The sequence below is a fragment of the Salminus brasiliensis genome, chromosome 8 (assembly GCF_030463535.1).
Source record: "Salminus brasiliensis chromosome 8, fSalBra1.hap2, whole genome shotgun sequence".
NCBI lineage: Eukaryota > Metazoa > Chordata > Actinopteri > Characiformes > Bryconidae > Salminus > Salminus brasiliensis.
The window spans coordinates 70001-87956 of record NC_132885.1 but is presented as its reverse complement, the minus strand read 5'-3'; the positions used below and the strand labels follow the sequence as shown (position 1 = coordinate 87956).

Below are 17956 nucleotides of genomic sequence, written 5' to 3'. Positions count from 1 at the left end.
TTAAGGCAGTAGTGTCAAATCCAGGTCCAGGGAGCACAAATCCACCCGAAAGAATTCCTGGAATTAACCTTGTTGCCGCTTAACATATATTTATTTAATTTATTTATTTGATATATTATATGATGTATTTTATATGACTGTGATCCACACAATACATAAAACATTCTGCCAAAGTCTTTTAAACATCAGACTTTATGGACACTTCTGGATGTTTCTGTCCTGTAGCAGCAGCGCTGTATCTCACTGCTGAGTGACGTTCACTGTAAAAGCACTTCAACTCACAAAACTACATTTAGCATCATTCACTAATGCTAATTCTAGCCCCCCAGATTGAGCAGGTCTCTAACCTTACATGCAGTCTATGAAGGAGATCCTCTAAAATGTCTTACCTTATTTCTTTTTTGTTTCTGTCTTTTACTAATGACTAATTATGTAAAGCTGCTTTGTGACGACAACAGTTATAAAAAGCTACACAAACAAATGTGACTTGACTCTAAAACCACGGCTTTATCTGTCTGATCTTATATCTGTAAAGGGTTTTGATTCTGATGTTTAATATCATCAATACTTCTTATTTTAGTTCACAGGAGCCTGCACCTGCCACCACGAGCTACAATCCACAGTCTTATCAAACAGCAATGATTTCTGTTGAATTTATAATTCATTCATTTTATTTAATCATCTTTTGAAGAGCATCATGCCTTTTCCAAAGTTCACCTGATTAGTCACTTTAGGTTAACGCTACCTTCAAGTCCACATGGGAAGTTCATACTTTACTTAAAGAGTAAAGTATGAGAATTAGGTCAGTGATATTTTATGCAGTAAGCATCAGCAGCATGTACTGATCTGTTTTTACGTGTGGATGAGAATAAACCTTTAAAAATGAACAGCATGTTTATGTTGCTACTAAATAAAAGTAGTTATTAGCACATTTTTATAGAGACGCCCCAACTCAGAACGTCTCCCCATTCAGAAACACGGGTTTGTGGTGTTAATGACTTGAAGGCAGCTTTAAAGGTAAAGGTAAAGGTAAAGGTGCACGTATTTGTCACTGTACACTGCACAGCGAAATGTGTCCTCCATATTTAACCCATCTGTGGTGGTGAACACACACACACACACACACACACACACACACACACACTAGTGAACTAGGGGCAGTGAGTACACACACACACCCAGAGCGGTGGGCAGCCAACTCCAGCGCCCGGGGAGCAGAGAGGGTAAAGGGCCTTGCTCAAGGACCCAACAGTGGCAGCTTGCCGAGCCCGGGAATCGAACCCACAACCCTGTTATCGATATCCCGGCGCTCTAACCGCTGAGCCACCACTGCTTTAAGCTCAAAGTCAAGGAAAAGGATAGGGGTGCATCTTCTACTGGACCATCTTTAACTCTGGGCTGGAACTGAGAAATCCTGTGTAGTGACTAGCGCTACCTGGTGGTGTTCAGCCCTGATCGCTGCACCCCTGTTTGCTTATGTGAGGGCTGAGTGAGGGGTGTCTGTAAGAGAACACAGGAAGGAGGTTCATGTTCAGAAACACAAGATTCTGTTCCTTCCACAAGTTTCAGTCAGGCACGTGATAAACTTGCATTAATGACGGTGCATTTAATTTCAAGTATAAATTATTTATAACATTAAGACAAATACTAGTATCTACACATTCAGCCCTTCTGTGGGTAACTGAAACTACCCTTTTGGGATCAATCTCAAATCTCCCAGCATGTACCAAACCCATCAAATCATTGCAGTTCAAGACAAAGTTGAGGCTGGGCCACATTCTCTGTGTCCTGAGGACCTTCCCTGGAATTACATAATACAATGATTTGCCAAGGCCTCTGTCACAGCATAAGAGTTGTTTTAACAGACATCTGTCAGATATGGCGGCCAAACGCACATTTGAGCGTTGAGGTGTTGGTACTGGAATACTGAAAACAAGTACTGAAGTATTGATTAGGTTCAATCTGGTCAAATGGTAATTGTATGTTTTATAAGGTCTGAAACAGCCAACGATTTTTCTTCAGAAACAGTCACAATCAAAGTGGAAGAGGCTTTGAGCATCTAATGATGTAGATATCCAGCTCAACTACACTATAGCCTAGATTTTAGATTGCTGAACATGCTCTTGGCTCTTGCCAGCTGGAGCAAAAGTAGTAAGTGAACAGGTTTATGGTCAGTGGGTAGAGAATTCAGCTACAGAAGTGTCCATGCACACATACAACACTAAAGCCATGATAACATTTAACCACACAAACCCAATGTACAATAATCACAAACACACATGCACATAAAGGAAAACGTGAGGTTCAGGGTCTTACAATCTTAACAACTACATTCATCTGAAGTGACTTCAACTGCTACAACTGGCTAGATCCTTCATATACACCTAAAGAGCTGATGATTTCTTGGGGAACTGTACTCCCACAGGAGACATGAGAAACACTCTTAATGCACTTGTGTGCCTTTAAAGTACTCGAGTGTCTGAAACTCTTCCCACAGTCCAAGCAGGAATAGGGTTTCTCTCCAGTGTGAATGCGCTGGTGTTGCTGGAGATGACCTTGCTGATTAAAACTCTTCCCACACACTGAGCACTCAAACGGTCTCTCTCCAGTGTGAATGTGCTGGTGCTTTTTGAGAGTACTTTTGTCACTGAAGCTCTTTCCACAGTAGGAACAGAAATAAGGTTTTATTCCAGTGTGAACGCGCTGGTGTCTCTGGAGGTGGATCTGCTGATTAAAACTCTTCCCACAGTCTGAGCATTCAAATGGCTTTTCCCCAGTATGAGTGCGCTGGTGGGCTTTGAAAGGACCTCTGTCCTTAAAGGTCTTCCCACACTCTGAGCAGCAGTAGGGCTTCTCCCCTGTGTGGATGTGTTGGTGTTTTTTGAGATTGCCTCGGTCACGAAAGCTCTTCTCGCAGTATGAACACTGGAAGGGTTTCTCTCCAGTGTGAATGCGCTGGTGTAGTCGGAGATGACTCTGTTGGTTAAAGCTCTTTCCACAGTCTGAGCAGTGAAATGGTTTCTCTCCTGTGTGGAACCTCTGGTGGAGCTGGAGATGATTCTGTTGAGTGAAGCTCTTCCCGCACTCCGCACACTGATACGGTTTCTCTCCAGTGTGAATACGCTGGTGTGCTTTCAGCGTACCTCTCTCTGTGAAACTCTTCCCACACTCCAGGCAGAGGTGAGTTCTCTCCTTGACTGTGTTTTTTTGTGTTTGTATGTGAGCTATGTTGGCGTAGAGGATAGCAGAAGATATCTGCTGAATACTGGAGCTTCCAGTAGATGCCATATTCATAAATCTTGTTCCTTATATTGTATCAGTCTGACAGATTCCTCTATATGGCATTTAAACTGTGGAGCAAAGGACACCAGGAGAAGAGGACAGGGCGTTCAAACCTGGAGGAGAAAAGAATGAAAATAGTAAAAACTCACACATACAAACAAACAGTACAGCAAAAACAACCAAATTAACTAGTGTAATAAAGGCATCCTTCCTTCCCTTCACCTATCCATCCTCCCAGAGAAGAACAAAAATGGCCAACCTACACCATACATCTAATGTTTGGGGACACGGCTTCTAATGAAGGAGTCCTCCAACAAAACAATAATACCAATGCTAATGCTAATTGCAATGTTCATCAAACCTGGTCTTTGGTATTGTTGTAGTAAGTAGCACAGGGTGCATGGACAGACGGTCTGCAGCACCACTGAGGAGGAAGCTCAAGAGCAGCAGATACCACAAAACACCTGATCTCCTCAGATTGGCATTTCACAACAACCTAATGCAAAAACTCTTGACTTTATTCACAAAGATGATGAGATTACCTAGCAGCTGAAACAACAGCCAGACAGAGTACCACGCTCATCTGAAAAACAGCCGGTTTACATAATCTCTTGGGTGGAGGGGGGGGGGGGGGGGTTAGTCTAATGTAATCTAATCTAATCAATTACTCAGTTACCAATCAATCAGTCCCACACCCATTACAGCAAACAGCTATCAGAAACTATCCTTACTTAACCCCCCCCTCTCTTAAAAAACTATAATACTATAATATATATATAAAACATAAATAAAGAATATATCCCTGAATGTAAACCTGAGCTTTAATAGAGACTTATGATGTTTATTATATATATATATAGTTCATACATGCACATCTAACTGAATACAGCACTTTTACCACAGTGTCTTCATGCAGGTTATCATCACCTGTTCCTTGAGATCTTTCTACTTGTCCATGCTGCTGTCTACCTGTCTCACCATCTGTCCATTCAGCGGCCCAGCTATCAACTCGGAACCAGAACGTCCTCGGGTTCCAATCTGACCCCTCATATGGAAGGACCAGGATGGACACATGGGACTCATCTGGGTTGTACACTGCATACAGGGACAAGACGGGACCCTTGTGAGATTAAGGTGGGCTGTAATGTTGGGGCCTATTTGGGAAGCCCAACTGGGTCTCACTCAGAGCCCTTACCCACCCGGAACCACCCTCTACTCATACGAGCCCCACGTGAGCATGCCGGCTGTCTGTCTGTCTGTCTGCAGGTCTGTCTGTCTGTCTGCAGGTCTGTCTGTCTGTCTGCAGGTCTGTCTGTCTGCAGGTCTGCAGGTCTGTCTGTCTGTCTGCAGGTCTGCAGGTCTGTCTGCAGGTCTGTCTGTCTGTCTGCAGGTCTGTCTGCAGGTCTGTCTGTCTGCAGGGTGGAGAGGGGGGCTAACCCTACATCAGCAGAACAGATACAGGAGATGAGCTGCTGGTCCTGCTCGAATATTAAAGCCTCCTCTATTAGAGAGCACTAGTCCCCCTCTCACCGCAGGCCGGGCAGAGCACCGCACCCCAGCAGGGTCATCACATCCACCCAGGGTCTACCGAGCCTCCACCTGTCTGCTGCTGAAATACACAGAGCTGGAACAGTGTCCTACCTCCATCCGAGCAGCCCTCTCCCTCTCCTCCTGCTTCTCCGCTTTACTGCGGCTGGACTGCACACTCACACAGCTAGCGCCCCCATCCGGACTGCAGTGGAACCACACTGGAACCATGTGACCAGCGCAGGGCGGAGCTGCTTTAACCCACCCGTTTTCCGGCAAACCCCGCCTGCTTCGCTATGATTGGCTAGTAGTTCACAGGAGCAGATCGCTGACTGGTCGGTTGAGAGGAGGTTAGGAACAGATGTATCCCAGTTCAGCCCAGCGACATGCTTCATACTACACTGAGAGTCGAGAGAGAGGAAGATCTGAACATCTTTCCAGAACAGCACTGAACTGCCAGAGGAAACTCTCTCTCTATGGAAATGCTGTAGACCCCACATCTGACACCAGCTCACCCCTGGGCTTCCTCCCCTGGGCTTCCTCCCCTGGGCTTCCTCTCCTGGGCTTCCTCTCCTGGGCTTCCTCTCCTGGGCTTCCTCTCCTGGGCTTCCTCCCCTGGGGTTTCAGCAGGGTTGCTTCAGTGCTTCAAATATCCGAACAGCTAAATCAGTCATTCTAGTGGTTTCTGAAGTGAAAAGAAGGGAACAGCATCTCTGCTGCCAACTATAAAACATCAGCACATAGCCCATGACCTCTGATTGACTAAAAGGGCAGTAATGTGGGTGTACTATACTTTACACAGGAAACTGTGTACTATACACAGGAAACACAGATGAAACAACGCCACTAAACATCAGAACATTCTGGAAATGAAAATGTGACTCAGTGAAGAATCTAAAGCTGATAGAGGCATTTAACACAGAACAATGATGCAAAATATGCAAATCCATCACAATTACTGCAAGAAGCACATGCTGAAGCTCTCAGTAGGGTCCTCACAGTCCCCGGGCCTGAACATCACTGAAATGTGTGTGTAGATCCTAAACAAGCAAGACAGTCCGATAGTATCAGAGAACCAGGAGTGTCCTGGGAGAAAAGTGGGAACACGTTCCCAGCTCCTAATAGTGTTTGCAGGCTGCAATATCTGCCAAAAGGGGGCAGTAATAATTACCACTATATACAATACAAATGAAACTATGCTAATGTCTGTATGATGCTTTGAAACAGGAAAAGCCATTAAATAATAAAAATCTGTAATGTAATATCTTTACTGAGCAGTGTAAACAGACAGCAGGGGATATACACACAATGTCCTTCAATGCATCTCTGTAAAGTGCTTTTCAATGAGGAAGCGTGTATATGAACTTTGCTGTAATACACTGCATCTGACTGGTGTAGGAACTGTGTCTCCGCTGTAACACTGTTAGACATGAAAAATCAATAAAACAGTATCAATCAGCCGCATCTACCAGGCTTTTATTGGCCAATACTGACTAGAAGGAGTAAACAGTCCCTATAATGGACTCTCCTCTCTCTCTCTGTTGTGGTCAGGAAAGCACTTCACATCCTGAAGTCAGAGAGGATGAGGAGGAGCTTCGCCCCCATTTGGAGCTACCTCACCCAAAACCTAATTCTCACCCGAAACAGAAGTATTCTGTAGCACATTCAGTTTTAGATACTTGCCCTTTATACTCTACAATGCTCATCTACATCACACTACTGTAAATTCTTCATTTCCATAGTGTACATTTAGTGTATACAGTGATATTATTAGATGTGTGCACTGTGTACATGTTGCTGGTGACACTTTAGTCCAAGTTCAGCTCTGTAGAAGTTCACCTGAGAGATCACTGATCCTCTAGCAGCTCTAACACAGACCATCTCACCACCCTCTACCAGCTGCTGACACCAGTATGGCAGTATGGCAACTGAGTTAGACTGATATTAAGGGGACAGGTTTAGGATTAGGGTCGAGTTTAAGGTTAGGATTGGGATCAGGGTCAGGTTGTGGGTTGGGGTTAAGGTTAGGATCAGGGTCAGGTTGAGGTTAAGGTTAGGATTAGGAACAGGGTCAGGTTTTGGGTTAAGGTTAGGATTAGGATCAGGTTGTGGGTAAGGCTGGATTCGGTTTTGGGTTGAGGTTAGGATTAGGATCAGGGTTAAGGTTAGGTTGTGGGCAAGGCTAAATTAGGTTTAGGGTTGAGGTTAGGATTAGGATCCGGGTTAGATCTACTTGATGTAACAGATGAACAGTAAATCTACTGAATGTCAGTAAAGCAACAGATCATCTTCAGGGTCTTTACCTTCAGCCTCCCTGCTCCGGCTACCTACCGCTCTGGGCATGTGTGCCCACGGTCACTGTGTGTGTTTGTCAAATTGTATCGATGTTCAACACTAATGATGAATATATACCTTAATCTTGTGTTATTTGACAGAAATGATTCATTTTTGTGTCATTTGTATTTTTTATATTACATCTTAATATTTTATTATTTCATGTGAAGGGCACTTATCAAAGTATTTCACTGCTAGTTTACCGTGTGCACGTGACAACCTTTGATTTCAACAGTTTTGGAAATTCATATTCTCAGAGTGCAGTCTGAATGGTAGGTCACCTTGCAGGACAAAAGCTGAATAGAAAGTCATTAAAATCACCAACACCTGTAATGTAATACCAATACGGGTAAAGAGCAGTGTTTAAAATAACAGAAAAAAATATTTCTCAATATTTCATTTCAAAGTGCTATTCTGATGAGGAAGTGTGTATCAGCACTTTACTCGGACACACTGCATCTGCTAGGAGAGTTGAAGGTGGAAAATGTTGATCTTCTCAGGTAGTTTTCTGGACCGTGCTGTAGATTGGGAGGTCATCATTCCTGCAGTGAGAGGATATTATTCAGGTGGCAAAACCAAAACAAGGGAGCAACACAAATCACTGAGAGGGTACAAACACCTCCACACAGTAAACAACACAGTTAACAACTGGTGATCTGCGAAACGCTAGCATAATTAGCTAACCTGGTTAGTGTTAGTTTTACACTTATTGCAGTTGGTACGAGAGCTGTGTCAAAGTCGTGTGGAATCTAGTCTACATTATATACACAGCACACACACATACACAGCTGTAAACGCTAACTAGCCATCATGATGTGTATAAAGCCCCCCGGCATTGAGCCGAGGAGCAGTGGAACTGTGTTCTCCGAAATGATAGTGGTGCTCCATCCAAAAGGGGGGGGGGTTGGCGACGAGGTGGAGTGGTGATCATTCAACATCCTAACGCTCTTGCGGCTGAATACAATCTAATCCACAGAGCAGTAGAAAGCCTTCCCTGGACAGCAGAGTTACTCCAAAAAAAAAAGCAGGATCAACTGTTTAATATCATATATTTCTGAAGAAACAGTGAATGAGCAGGTGTCCCAATACTTTGATCCATTTAGTCATGCCTGAGGAAGAAATACAGGTACTAGAGCGCAGTTGGCAGAGTGGAATGACTCTGCTTGAGCTTAACAGCAGTTTAGTTTAGTGCTGGGAGTGAAAACATTGTAGGAGGGGATTCAGTTCATGATGAATAAATGAAGAAGCGGTCGTCCGTTCTTGCTGAGGATATTCTGTTTAACAGAACTTTAGCAGTACATATAAATGCATGCATCCTGTTAAAATATGGTCCAAGAGCTGAATGTAAAGATTAGCAGGTAAAGTAGTAAGTAGTGAGGGACAAGGGGTTTAGAAAGCATACATCATCTCATAATGACAGACACACCAGTGAAAGTCTAAACTCCACTTCCAAACAACATTATCCCACCTAACTATAGTATTACTGTGCCCAGATTTCCTCAAAGAGCTTCACTCCTAGTACATGTTCTACTTCTCAGACCTTTCTAACACATCTGTGTTTTTTGGGGAAACTAGTGAACAGGATCAGTGTTGATGCTCACAGTTCTGGAACTGCAGGTTATTTTAGTGAGAAATGAAAAGTATGATGTCAGCATGAAACCAAAGCTTCTGCTTTACAGCTAAACTTATCAACAGTGTAAGTGCTATTAATAATCTATTCACAAAAAAACAGAAGTGAGCTATGAGAGAGAGAGAGACAGAGAGGGCGAGAGAGAGAGACACACAGAGAGAGAGAGACACAGAGAGAGAGAGAGAGACAGATAGTTATATGATAGTTATATGACAGATAGATGTAAGTCACTATCACCACCTACCAAACAGCTGGTCTAGCTTTGATAACGGTGGCGTACTGCACTTCCTCTTCTTCATTTAGAGCGTTTATCAGTTGGACAGTGGAGCAGAGAGGCACTTCCTGTGTGTGGAAGCGTTTGAACTGAATGGTGGTGTACTGAACTTCAACCTGATCATCTGAGGAAGCAGCTCCTGCAGGCCCAGAGGTCACGGCCAGGGTTGAGATATTATCATACACTGGAGCTGAAGCTTGCTAATAGAGAGAGAGAAATATATATAAATATATATATATATATATATATATATATATATATATATATATATATATATATATATACACACACATAGAGAGAGAGAGAGAGAGAGAGAGAGAAAATCAGGTGAATCAGGGTCTATAAATGTAAAACCATACAGCCGATACGTCCCTCACTCGCTTTCCACGGCCCTTCATTTACCCTGGACATTGAACATTAGGGTGCAGCCTCTCAGTGTAAAGTGGGTGGGAAGGGTGGTGGGGCTTATGCTATGGACACACCCACTGGGCTTAATTCCTGAAGAATAAACCTTCAGGTTGTTTTTAAGATTTACAGGTTGAGGATCGCTCTGTTAGAAGGAAGCATGGCTAGAGCTCAAAAGGTTCTACTGAACAACTGACCTGCACAGAACAGAAAAACTTCTTTATCTCAGAATCAAACATCATATTAGACATTACCTTAAAAACAAATCTCAATCAGAACATCAGACTCATTAAGAAACACATTCTGAATCTTCTATTGGGTCTCTGTTCTGTGATCACTCCCTCATTAAAACTCACCTCTCCACTGTTCTCTTCACTCCTACTGTAGGACAGTGTTGCTCGTCTCCTGCTGGAAAAGGATCATGAATATACATTTTAGAAATGAAAGTCCTAATATTTCATCATCATATATTGTCTATTTTACTGTCTGCTGTATTACACTACATATAAGACAGCAAAGGAGCTTCAGTTTGTGTAGGTTTATAGCTGCATTAGGAGGATGTGTAAATTTATGAATGCACACAAATTCTTACCTCATCCACAAAACGACTGCAATGAATATCAGGAGCAAAACCACGAGGACTCCAGAAGCTGCATATTTTGTAGCTGTGTTATCTGTATAAGTGTGGAGAACATGTTAAGATAACCTACACCAGCCTTGAGACTATTATGAGGGTCTACTGAAGTCATTAAACAGACTTAAAACTACAAAGCCTTTAGTGGTCTTCCTTTAACCACTTATTAACCTATTAACTTAATAACCACTGAGTAGAGGCAGGGAAATCATCCCATAACACACCTGATGTAAACGACCACTCTGATGAGGTGGATGACCCATATGGATTCTCTGCCACGCAGCCAAACACTCCACCTGTTCCAGCAGCTACAGTTAAATTAGAGCCGGTTCTAAATGGGTCGCTGCTGTTTCCTGTCTTCCTGAACCAGGTGTAAGAGCTGGCAGGGTTGGAGTCGCTGACACACACCAGCGTGACGGAGCCGTTAAACACAAACTCAGACAGAGATGGAGGTCTGGGAGGGTCTGAACAACACAGAGACTCGGCTAGTCACTGAGCTTCTTACACGCAGGAGAAACAGAACCACACAGAACAAACTGCACTTACAGAACACGTCCAGACGGGTGGGTGTTGAGCTGTGCTGTCCGAGCTGGTTGAGAGCAGTGCAGTAGTACAGTCCGCTGTGCTGGGAGCTGATGTTGGTGATGCTGTAGTTCTGGCCTGTTCCCAGTGCTTTGTCTGCAGCTGCTCTCTGCTTAAACCAGTAGAAGGTGAGAACAGGAGGGTCTGCATCACTGCTGCAGGTCAGAGTCACTGAATCTCCCTCCACTCTCTCTGCAGAGGGAAGAACGACTGCTCTGGTGTCTTTAGGGGGATCTGAATGGAGAACAGGTTGTTAAATGCCCCAGATTGTCTACAAACCACTAAATGGACTGAAACCGAAGTACATCACTGACATGCTGGAGAGGTCTCAGGTCACATGGTCAGATAAACATGGTGAAGGCAGCCCTCAGTCACTTTAGCTACAATACCATCCAGAAGACTGACTGGGTGGTAAATCAGAGAATGTGAAAATCTAAACTCACACACTGGAGGAGATCGGAGACCACGACCCTCAACAGCACAGCTGTAGCTGACCTCTCCACTGACCACAGCTACAGAGCAGGAGGCAGATCTGCACTCAGATAAAGGCTGTCCCTCCCTGGACCAGATGTAGGTGGAGTAGGACAGAGAGCACATCGAGCTACAGGTCAGTGTTACTGTCTGTCCTTCAGATGGAGTGGCTGCAGCACCTTCCACTTTCACCTGCAGACCGTCAGAAACACCTGAAACACACAGGCTGACTGACTGACACAGTCTGAACCACACAGATGCCGTAAACAGTAAATTAACTGATAACTAGATTTATTTATCAGTGATCAGTTATCAGGATTTCAGTTATTGGATTGTTTACAACCCAGCTTTCTTAAAATTAAAGAGGTGATTTGTTATTTGCAGCTGGATGGTTGCTATGGCATCACAGGTTATTGCTATGTTGTTTCTAGATGGTTGCTGAGGTGTTTCCCCTTCTAAATAGTTAAGAAAGCATAAATCTGCTATATAGATTAAAATCATGCCAGGTTTAGTGGTTCTAGCTCTAAAGCTCTGGACTAAGAGTTTATAAATTAAGCTGAAAACAATAATATGATAAATAATATAAATATAAAAAACAGGACAGAATCAAACACACACACACAGCTGAAAGTGAAGTAGAGGTAAAACACTGCAGCTTCAGCTTCTGTGAGTGACTGACTGAGCGGAGTGTAATCCTGCAGTGAGAGGATAACTGACTGAGTGCAGTTTAAAGAGATGTCTTACAGACAGCAGCAGAGCGGAGCTCCTCGTGTCCTTTTACACTGCAGGAGTACCTGCCTGCATCCAGAGCCCCCTTATTTAGACCCAGTTCAGCTCTGGTCTGCTCAGATACGGGCTGTCCGTTCCTGTACCAGATGTAGGTGGAGTTGGGCAGAGTGCAGGTGGAGCTACAGGTCAGCTTCTTTCCTCCTCTCTGTGTGTCTGACACTTTGATCTTCAGACCTGCAGGTGATTTTAAACAAGGTTTAGTCTTATTTTCATCTGCAGAAAACTCTCACAGTTAACTAAACTTTATATGATCCAGAACTACCTGAGACAGATACTCGGACTCCAGGTCTGCCAGTGTATTTACCATCAGGATCATCAGTGTAGAATCTGAACCTGTATGTTTGAGTGTCGCTCTCTCTCAGACCAGTGATTCTCATTCTACAGTCAGTCTGGGTAGACTGCACTCTCCCCTTATACTGATAATACACTCGCAGATCTATGGGCTCAAAACCAGGTCGACTATTAATGAACCAGACTGATTTAGTGACTCTGAGTCCTCCAGGGTGTTTATAGGAGCAGGAGAAATCAACTGATGAACCTTCCAGAACGCACACTTGTTCAGGAGTGTAAGTCACGCCCCACTGCTGGTCCAGTTTACCTGGAACACACAGAGTCAGTCAGTGCAGTGCTGATCAGTCTGTACTGAAACCAGTTTACCTGGAACACACAGAGTCAGTCAGTACAGTACTGATCAGTCTGTACTGAAACCAGTTCACCTGGAACACACAGAGTCAGTCAGTACAGTGCTGATCAGTCTGTACTGAAACCGGTTTAGCTGGAACACACAGAGTCAGTCAGTACAGTGCTGATCAGTCTGTACTGAAACCAGTTTACCTGGAACACACAGAGTCAGTCAGTACAGTGCTGATCAGTCTGTACTGAAACCAGTTTAGCTGGAACACACAGAGTCAGTCAGTACAGTGCTGATCAGTCTGTACTGAAACCAGTTTACCCGGAACACACAGAGTCAGTCAGTACAGTGCTGATCAGTCTGTACTGAAACCAGTTTACCTGGAACACACAGAGTCAGTCAGTACAGTGCTGATCAGTCTGTACTGAAACCAGTTTACCTAGAATACACAGAGTCAGTCAGTACAGTACTGATCAGTCTGTACTGAAACCAGTTTACCCGGAACACACAGAGTCAGTCAGTACAGTGCTGATCAGTCTGTACTGAAACCAGTTTAGCTGGAATACACAGAGTCAGTCAGTACAGTGCTGATCAGTCTGTACTGAAACCAGTTTACCTGGAACACACAGAGTCAGTCAGTACAGTGCTGATCAGTCTGTACTGAAACCAGTTTACCTGGAACACACAGAGTCAGTCAGTACAGTGCTGATCAGTCTGTACTGAAACCAGTTTACCCGGAACACACAGAGTCAGTCAGTACAGTGCTGATCAGTCTGTACTGAAACCAGTTTACCTGGAACACACAGAGTCAGTCAGTACAGTGCTGATCAGTCTGTACTGAAACCAGTTTAGCTGGAATACACAGAGTCAGTCAGTACAGTGCTGATCAGTCTGTACTGAAACCAGTTTAGCTGGAACACACAGAGTCAGTCAGTACAGTGCTGATCAGTCTGTACTGAAACCAGTTTAGCTGGAATACACAGAGTCAGTCAGTACAGTGCTGATCAGTCTGTACTGGGACGGTCCTGAACAGTAAAGTCAGAAAAAGCTCATTGAAAGAATTGTATTTAACCAACTCTCGGCGAGAACAACAGACCTGAAATACTGAGTACGAGTGAAAACACTGAGGGAGGGGTTTATTCCATGATTCCAGAGAGGAGCTGTAAAATCTACCCTGTCTGTGGGCGGTGCTGCACTGGTTATGGGTGGGGCTTAACTAAATCTGGTAAAGCCGATCGACTGTGTTCTGCTTTTTGTTCTCCAGCTTCAGTGTTTAGAGAAAAACATGGTGGCTCTACTGTTAGCTTCATTAGCCTCATTAGCTTTGTTGCAGTCAGTCTAAGTCATGAATCAGTGGAAAGCAAAGGGCTTCTGGAGACGCAGTTTGAGTAGTTTTAGTGCATTTCTGGTTACTTTAGTTAGTCGTGTTTCCTGCAGTTGTTTTGGTGTATGATGACCCCTACTGCTACTAAAGTAACTGCCCTAACTATCAATCAATAACTATTATTAATTAATATTATTAAAACATCAATAACAATAATAATAATATCAATAATTGCCCAGAGTAGCAAAGAGAGACCCTATTACAGTCAGCGGAACACAATGATTCTGAAGCTGCTGCTTTAGGTCGACATCTAGGCAAAGAGAGAATCTTCATTTTAAACGACAGATAAGCTATTAATTAATACCATTAAGATTCACGTCAGAGTAATTCATTTACCTATGCTGATTAAAGTCACACTCACGTTTCTGTGGGAACCTTCATCCTAATTCAGAAGAAGCAGTGTGAGTCGCTTTCATGATGGGTGAGAAATCAGATATTAATAACAGAGCAGAGAATGGAGATCTTCAAATCAGCCTGATGAACTGGTGTGCTGTGTTCACTGGAAGTCTTTGTTACCCTCACATATCATTCCCTACTTCGCTGTAGCTGTACTTATGTAGTATTTGTGGATCCTGTTGGCAGCAGAATGTGAATTACACATAAAATGAAGCATCAGGGAACAGGACAGATGAAAGGTTAGAAGAAGAGTGTGAAGAGTAGCGAAGTACATACTGCTTTTATTGTGTCAGTGGTAGCAGCACTTTAAGCACTGCTGAGCTGTTATGAGCTGCACATAATTTAAAGTTGTGTGAAATGTATGTTTAACTGTATATATATTTTACACAGTTGTGTTCATTAATTAAAAGGTATATTTAATATATTAAAATTGGTTTATTTTTACTTAATTTTAATACAATATTTAATATCATTATGTGTTGCTAATCATTTTTAAATAATTCATTTTGTTCTGGAAAAACCATTCCATGTCCAATTAAATAAACATTGCTAATATTGTGTTTAATTTATTTGTTTTTTAATGTATTTTTTTTGTGTCCTCTATGTCCATGGATTATCTTCTGTTGAGCAGTTTTTATTTTGCTTGTAAATGAATTAAGATGAAGATGTGCACATACACAGCGGTCACATCGCAGGACGTGCAATATCAGGTAAGGCAAATCAAACTAGTGATGCTGCAGGGAAATCTGTACTGTTCTCAGTTTCCATGACTGACCTCCCAGAGTCAGACATTATCTCCCCATTATCAGTTACTTTACTACAGTCTTGAACGCAGAGGACATTATTAATATTAGGACATGCTTTATTGACACTGAGGGACAGATTGACTGTACTTACAGTCTGGACGAGAGTCTGCGTTGTTATTGACCCTACAGGAGTAGCTGCACTGATTAGCTGAACTGGTGGAGTCGAACCAAACGGAGGCACCAAAAGAACATCCCCAGTCTGCAGCGGTGTACCAGTGAGCTCCGCTCCAGTAACCTCTGTACCAGCTGTAGAAACAGTTTCCACTGGGCCAGCAGATGGGGCTACAGGTCAGCTTTACCCCTGTCTCTCCTACAGCGCTACAAACCACCTTTCCCTGTAGGACTACACACACACACACACACACACACACACACTAAATACTGATGGATTATGTTAGTGTGTAAGTGTGTGTGTGTGTGTGTGTGCGTGTTTGTTTACCTGTTAATCCAGATGAAGCTGGTATCTGGAGCCCTGTTGGACAGAGTGTATACACAATGTTAAACACTGCTGTTAATATTCACAACAGAACATGAGCAGAATCATGAGCTGCACAAGGACGTGTGAAGATGGGTGGAGGTCAGATAAGCCCAGAAGAACTGAGCTCAGTTTAAACAGTTTCAGAGCTTTACAGCGTTGATCTCACAGATCAGCACTGATAATAAACCTCTCCCCCTAAAGCTTCAGCTCGGTACAGCTGTTCCTAAGTGAAAGAGGTGATGGGAGCAGTCATTAATATTTGGAAGAGATGTAAAGAGTACTAAAATATTCTACTCAAAAAGTACTGTTACTTAAGTACAAGAAACATCACTGGTCTAAAAGTTTAAAAGTAGCTCTTTTAAAATGTACTCTGGGTAAAAAGTGTAGTGCAAATATAAACCTGTATTAGTTTTACAAATTAAAGTTCAGCAAGAAAATAAAACATGTAAACACATGACATGTAAAACAAAGCTAAAATGTGTAATTTCAGTGCAAACCATCCCATAATACATTTTCATTACAGCCACAGAAGGGGGCATAAACTGAATTCTGTAGACCAGCAGTCTTTTCTTTACCAACGAACACCAGCAACAGTCCATCAATCTACTAATCAAAACAGGTCAAAGTCACAAGTGTCGCGACTTCCCTAAATGACCCAAAGAAGACCAAACTCGGGACCTTCACGATGTTTTAAGACCAAACAGTGCCGTTCTTTGATATCAGACTGTGATCTGCATGTCCAATAAATAAACAGGTCAAATGAAGCTGCTATAAACCAGGAGATCTGGATTCCAGCTGCTTTATTTGTGCGTCCGTCTTTAGAATGTTACTCACTGAACTTCCTGTTAAGCAGCAGAAGTTGGTTTTCAGAGTAATTAGAGTTCTCCTCGCTCTGCTCCTGCAAACTAAAAGAGAGCTGAGGACTGTGGACTACGGGTAACATGCTGACTAAGCACTAGTACCTCAAAACACCCCCTTTTAATTCAAATTAACATTACCTCTGTTCATCCTATTTTATAGCCTGTGGGACGTTGTAAAACAGACCAGGAACAGTCCACTTATCACTTAGATTGACATGTAATCAGTAGGGTTGTGTATTTACCCGCAGATTGATAGACAGACAGACAGATAATACTGAGCTCAGAGTGAGCAGCAGAAACCTGCTCTCCAAACTGCTCAGCCTCCTTTACTCATCACCACCAGCCTCAGCACATATGACCTGTACACACACCAACACACTGATAACACTACAAGCCATCACCAGCTAGCGAGCAACCGGGCTGAGGGGTGACTGATCTTTGGCTGGCTGTGTCGGACTGATGAGCTCCGCTTGCTGAGGAAAATGGGAGGCAAATGATGCAGTTATCCCTGTACACCCCCTATCTCTCATTCCAGACACTGGTGCTCATTTCCCCACTCCCACTGCACTGAGCTCGGAGATCTGTGACCTCTTACCTCAGTGACGGATGTGGTTTAAAATGTAGTGAAGTACAATACTATTTAATTACAGTAAAGAGAGAAATGTAATTAGTTCCTTACACCTCTGATCATTGTAACTGGAGCTCTGCTGTGGAACCTGTGTCTGAATCTCCTCACATGTAAACTAATGTTCTGAAACACTAATCTCATCAGTAAAGTTTTACTGCTGTAGTACTGGAGAGACTGATAGAGAATCAGTTGATTGAACACAGTCATGTTCAAGTGCTGTCTGCCCTGCTGAATGTAAAACTCACTGATATAAAAGTTTACCATCAGACTGATGAAGTACAGATTTTTTAATGAGCACGCTAGACCATAATTCCATTTCAGAAGAGCTGAGAATCTGTTGAAGTACACTCACCACACAGCAGTTTATTAGAAACACCTGTAAACCTATTTATTCATGCAACTATCTAATCAACCAAGCACATGTCAGCAGTAACAACATGCAGATTCAGTCCAGCAGCTTTAAGTAAGGTTCAAATCAATCATCTGAATGGAGGAAACTGAGTTCTGTGATTTTGAGCATAGGGTGATTGTACTGGTTAGAGTATTTCTTGAACTGCTGATCTCCTGTAGACCGTCCTTCAACCGTGTAACTAGAGCTACTTAGAATGGTATAATAAACACAAGCAGTGAGCGACAGCTCTGCAGTTCTGCAGACGGAAACACCTTGTTGATAAGAAAGGTCAACAGAGAATGGCCAGACTTGATGGAGTAGACTGTATAGAAGAGTGGACTGGACAACAGTGATGTTTATTCTCTACCGTCCTGTAATGCAGTTTATCATACAGTGGTTTAACAGTTCATTGTCTGTATGGATCGTAAAGCTGTCGGCTAATTGCTCTGTGCTA

At 43.1% G+C, this 17956-nt stretch overlaps 2 protein-coding genes across 5 annotated transcripts in view; both read right to left on the bottom strand.

The window, feature by feature from the left end:
* Positions 1–673: 673 nt before the first annotated feature.
* On the bottom strand, positions 674–5584 carry LOC140560784 (uncharacterized). Of its 2 annotated transcripts, XM_072685326.1 has the most exons (3): positions 5325–5584; positions 4924–5210; positions 674–3395 (listed from the first exon to the last, which is right to left on the bottom strand). In XM_072685326.1, exon 3 carries the CDS (start codon positions 3292–3294, stop codon positions 2356–2358), a length of 939 nt encoding a protein of 312 aa, XP_072541427.1. In that variant the 5' UTR covers positions 3295–3395; positions 4924–5210; positions 5325–5584; the 3' UTR covers positions 674–2355. The 2 variants fall into 2 exon arrangements, with proteins under 2 accessions (XP_072541427.1, XP_072541428.1); XM_072685327.1 differs by lacking the exons at positions 4924–5210; positions 5325–5584 and adding an exon at positions 4210–4262.
* A 179-nt stretch (positions 5585–5763) lies between these two features.
* LOC140560778 (B-cell receptor CD22-like) overlaps positions 5764–17956 on the bottom strand; it is a 12444-nt gene continuing 251 nt past the window's right edge. Inside the window, exons 2-12 of one of the 3 annotated variants that reach the window (XM_072685315.1) lie at positions 15585–15617; positions 15237–15488; positions 12191–12526; positions 11884–12102; positions 11112–11351; positions 10633–10902; positions 10311–10550; positions 10045–10126; positions 9809–9860; positions 9018–9247; positions 5764–7685 (exon numbers count right to left, since the gene is read on the bottom strand). In XM_072685315.1, the coding sequence (XP_072541416.1) occupies positions 7640–7685; positions 9018–9247; positions 9809–9860; positions 10045–10126; positions 10311–10550; positions 10633–10902; positions 11112–11351; positions 11884–12102; positions 12191–12526; positions 15237–15488; positions 15585–15617 (2000 nt within the window). In that variant the 3' untranslated portion in view covers positions 5764–7639. The remainder of the gene's footprint in view (positions 7686–9017; positions 9248–9808; positions 9861–10044; positions 10127–10310; positions 10551–10632; positions 10903–11111; positions 11352–11883; positions 12103–12190; positions 12527–15236; positions 15489–15584; positions 15618–17956) is intronic. The other 2 variants (XM_072685316.1, XM_072685317.1) reach the window with 2 other exon arrangements.

Coding starts and splice junctions, on each gene's coding strand:
- LOC140560784 (XM_072685326.1), bottom strand. CDS start 3,294: ATGAATATGGCATCTACTGGAAGCTCCAGTATTCAGCAGATATCTTCT.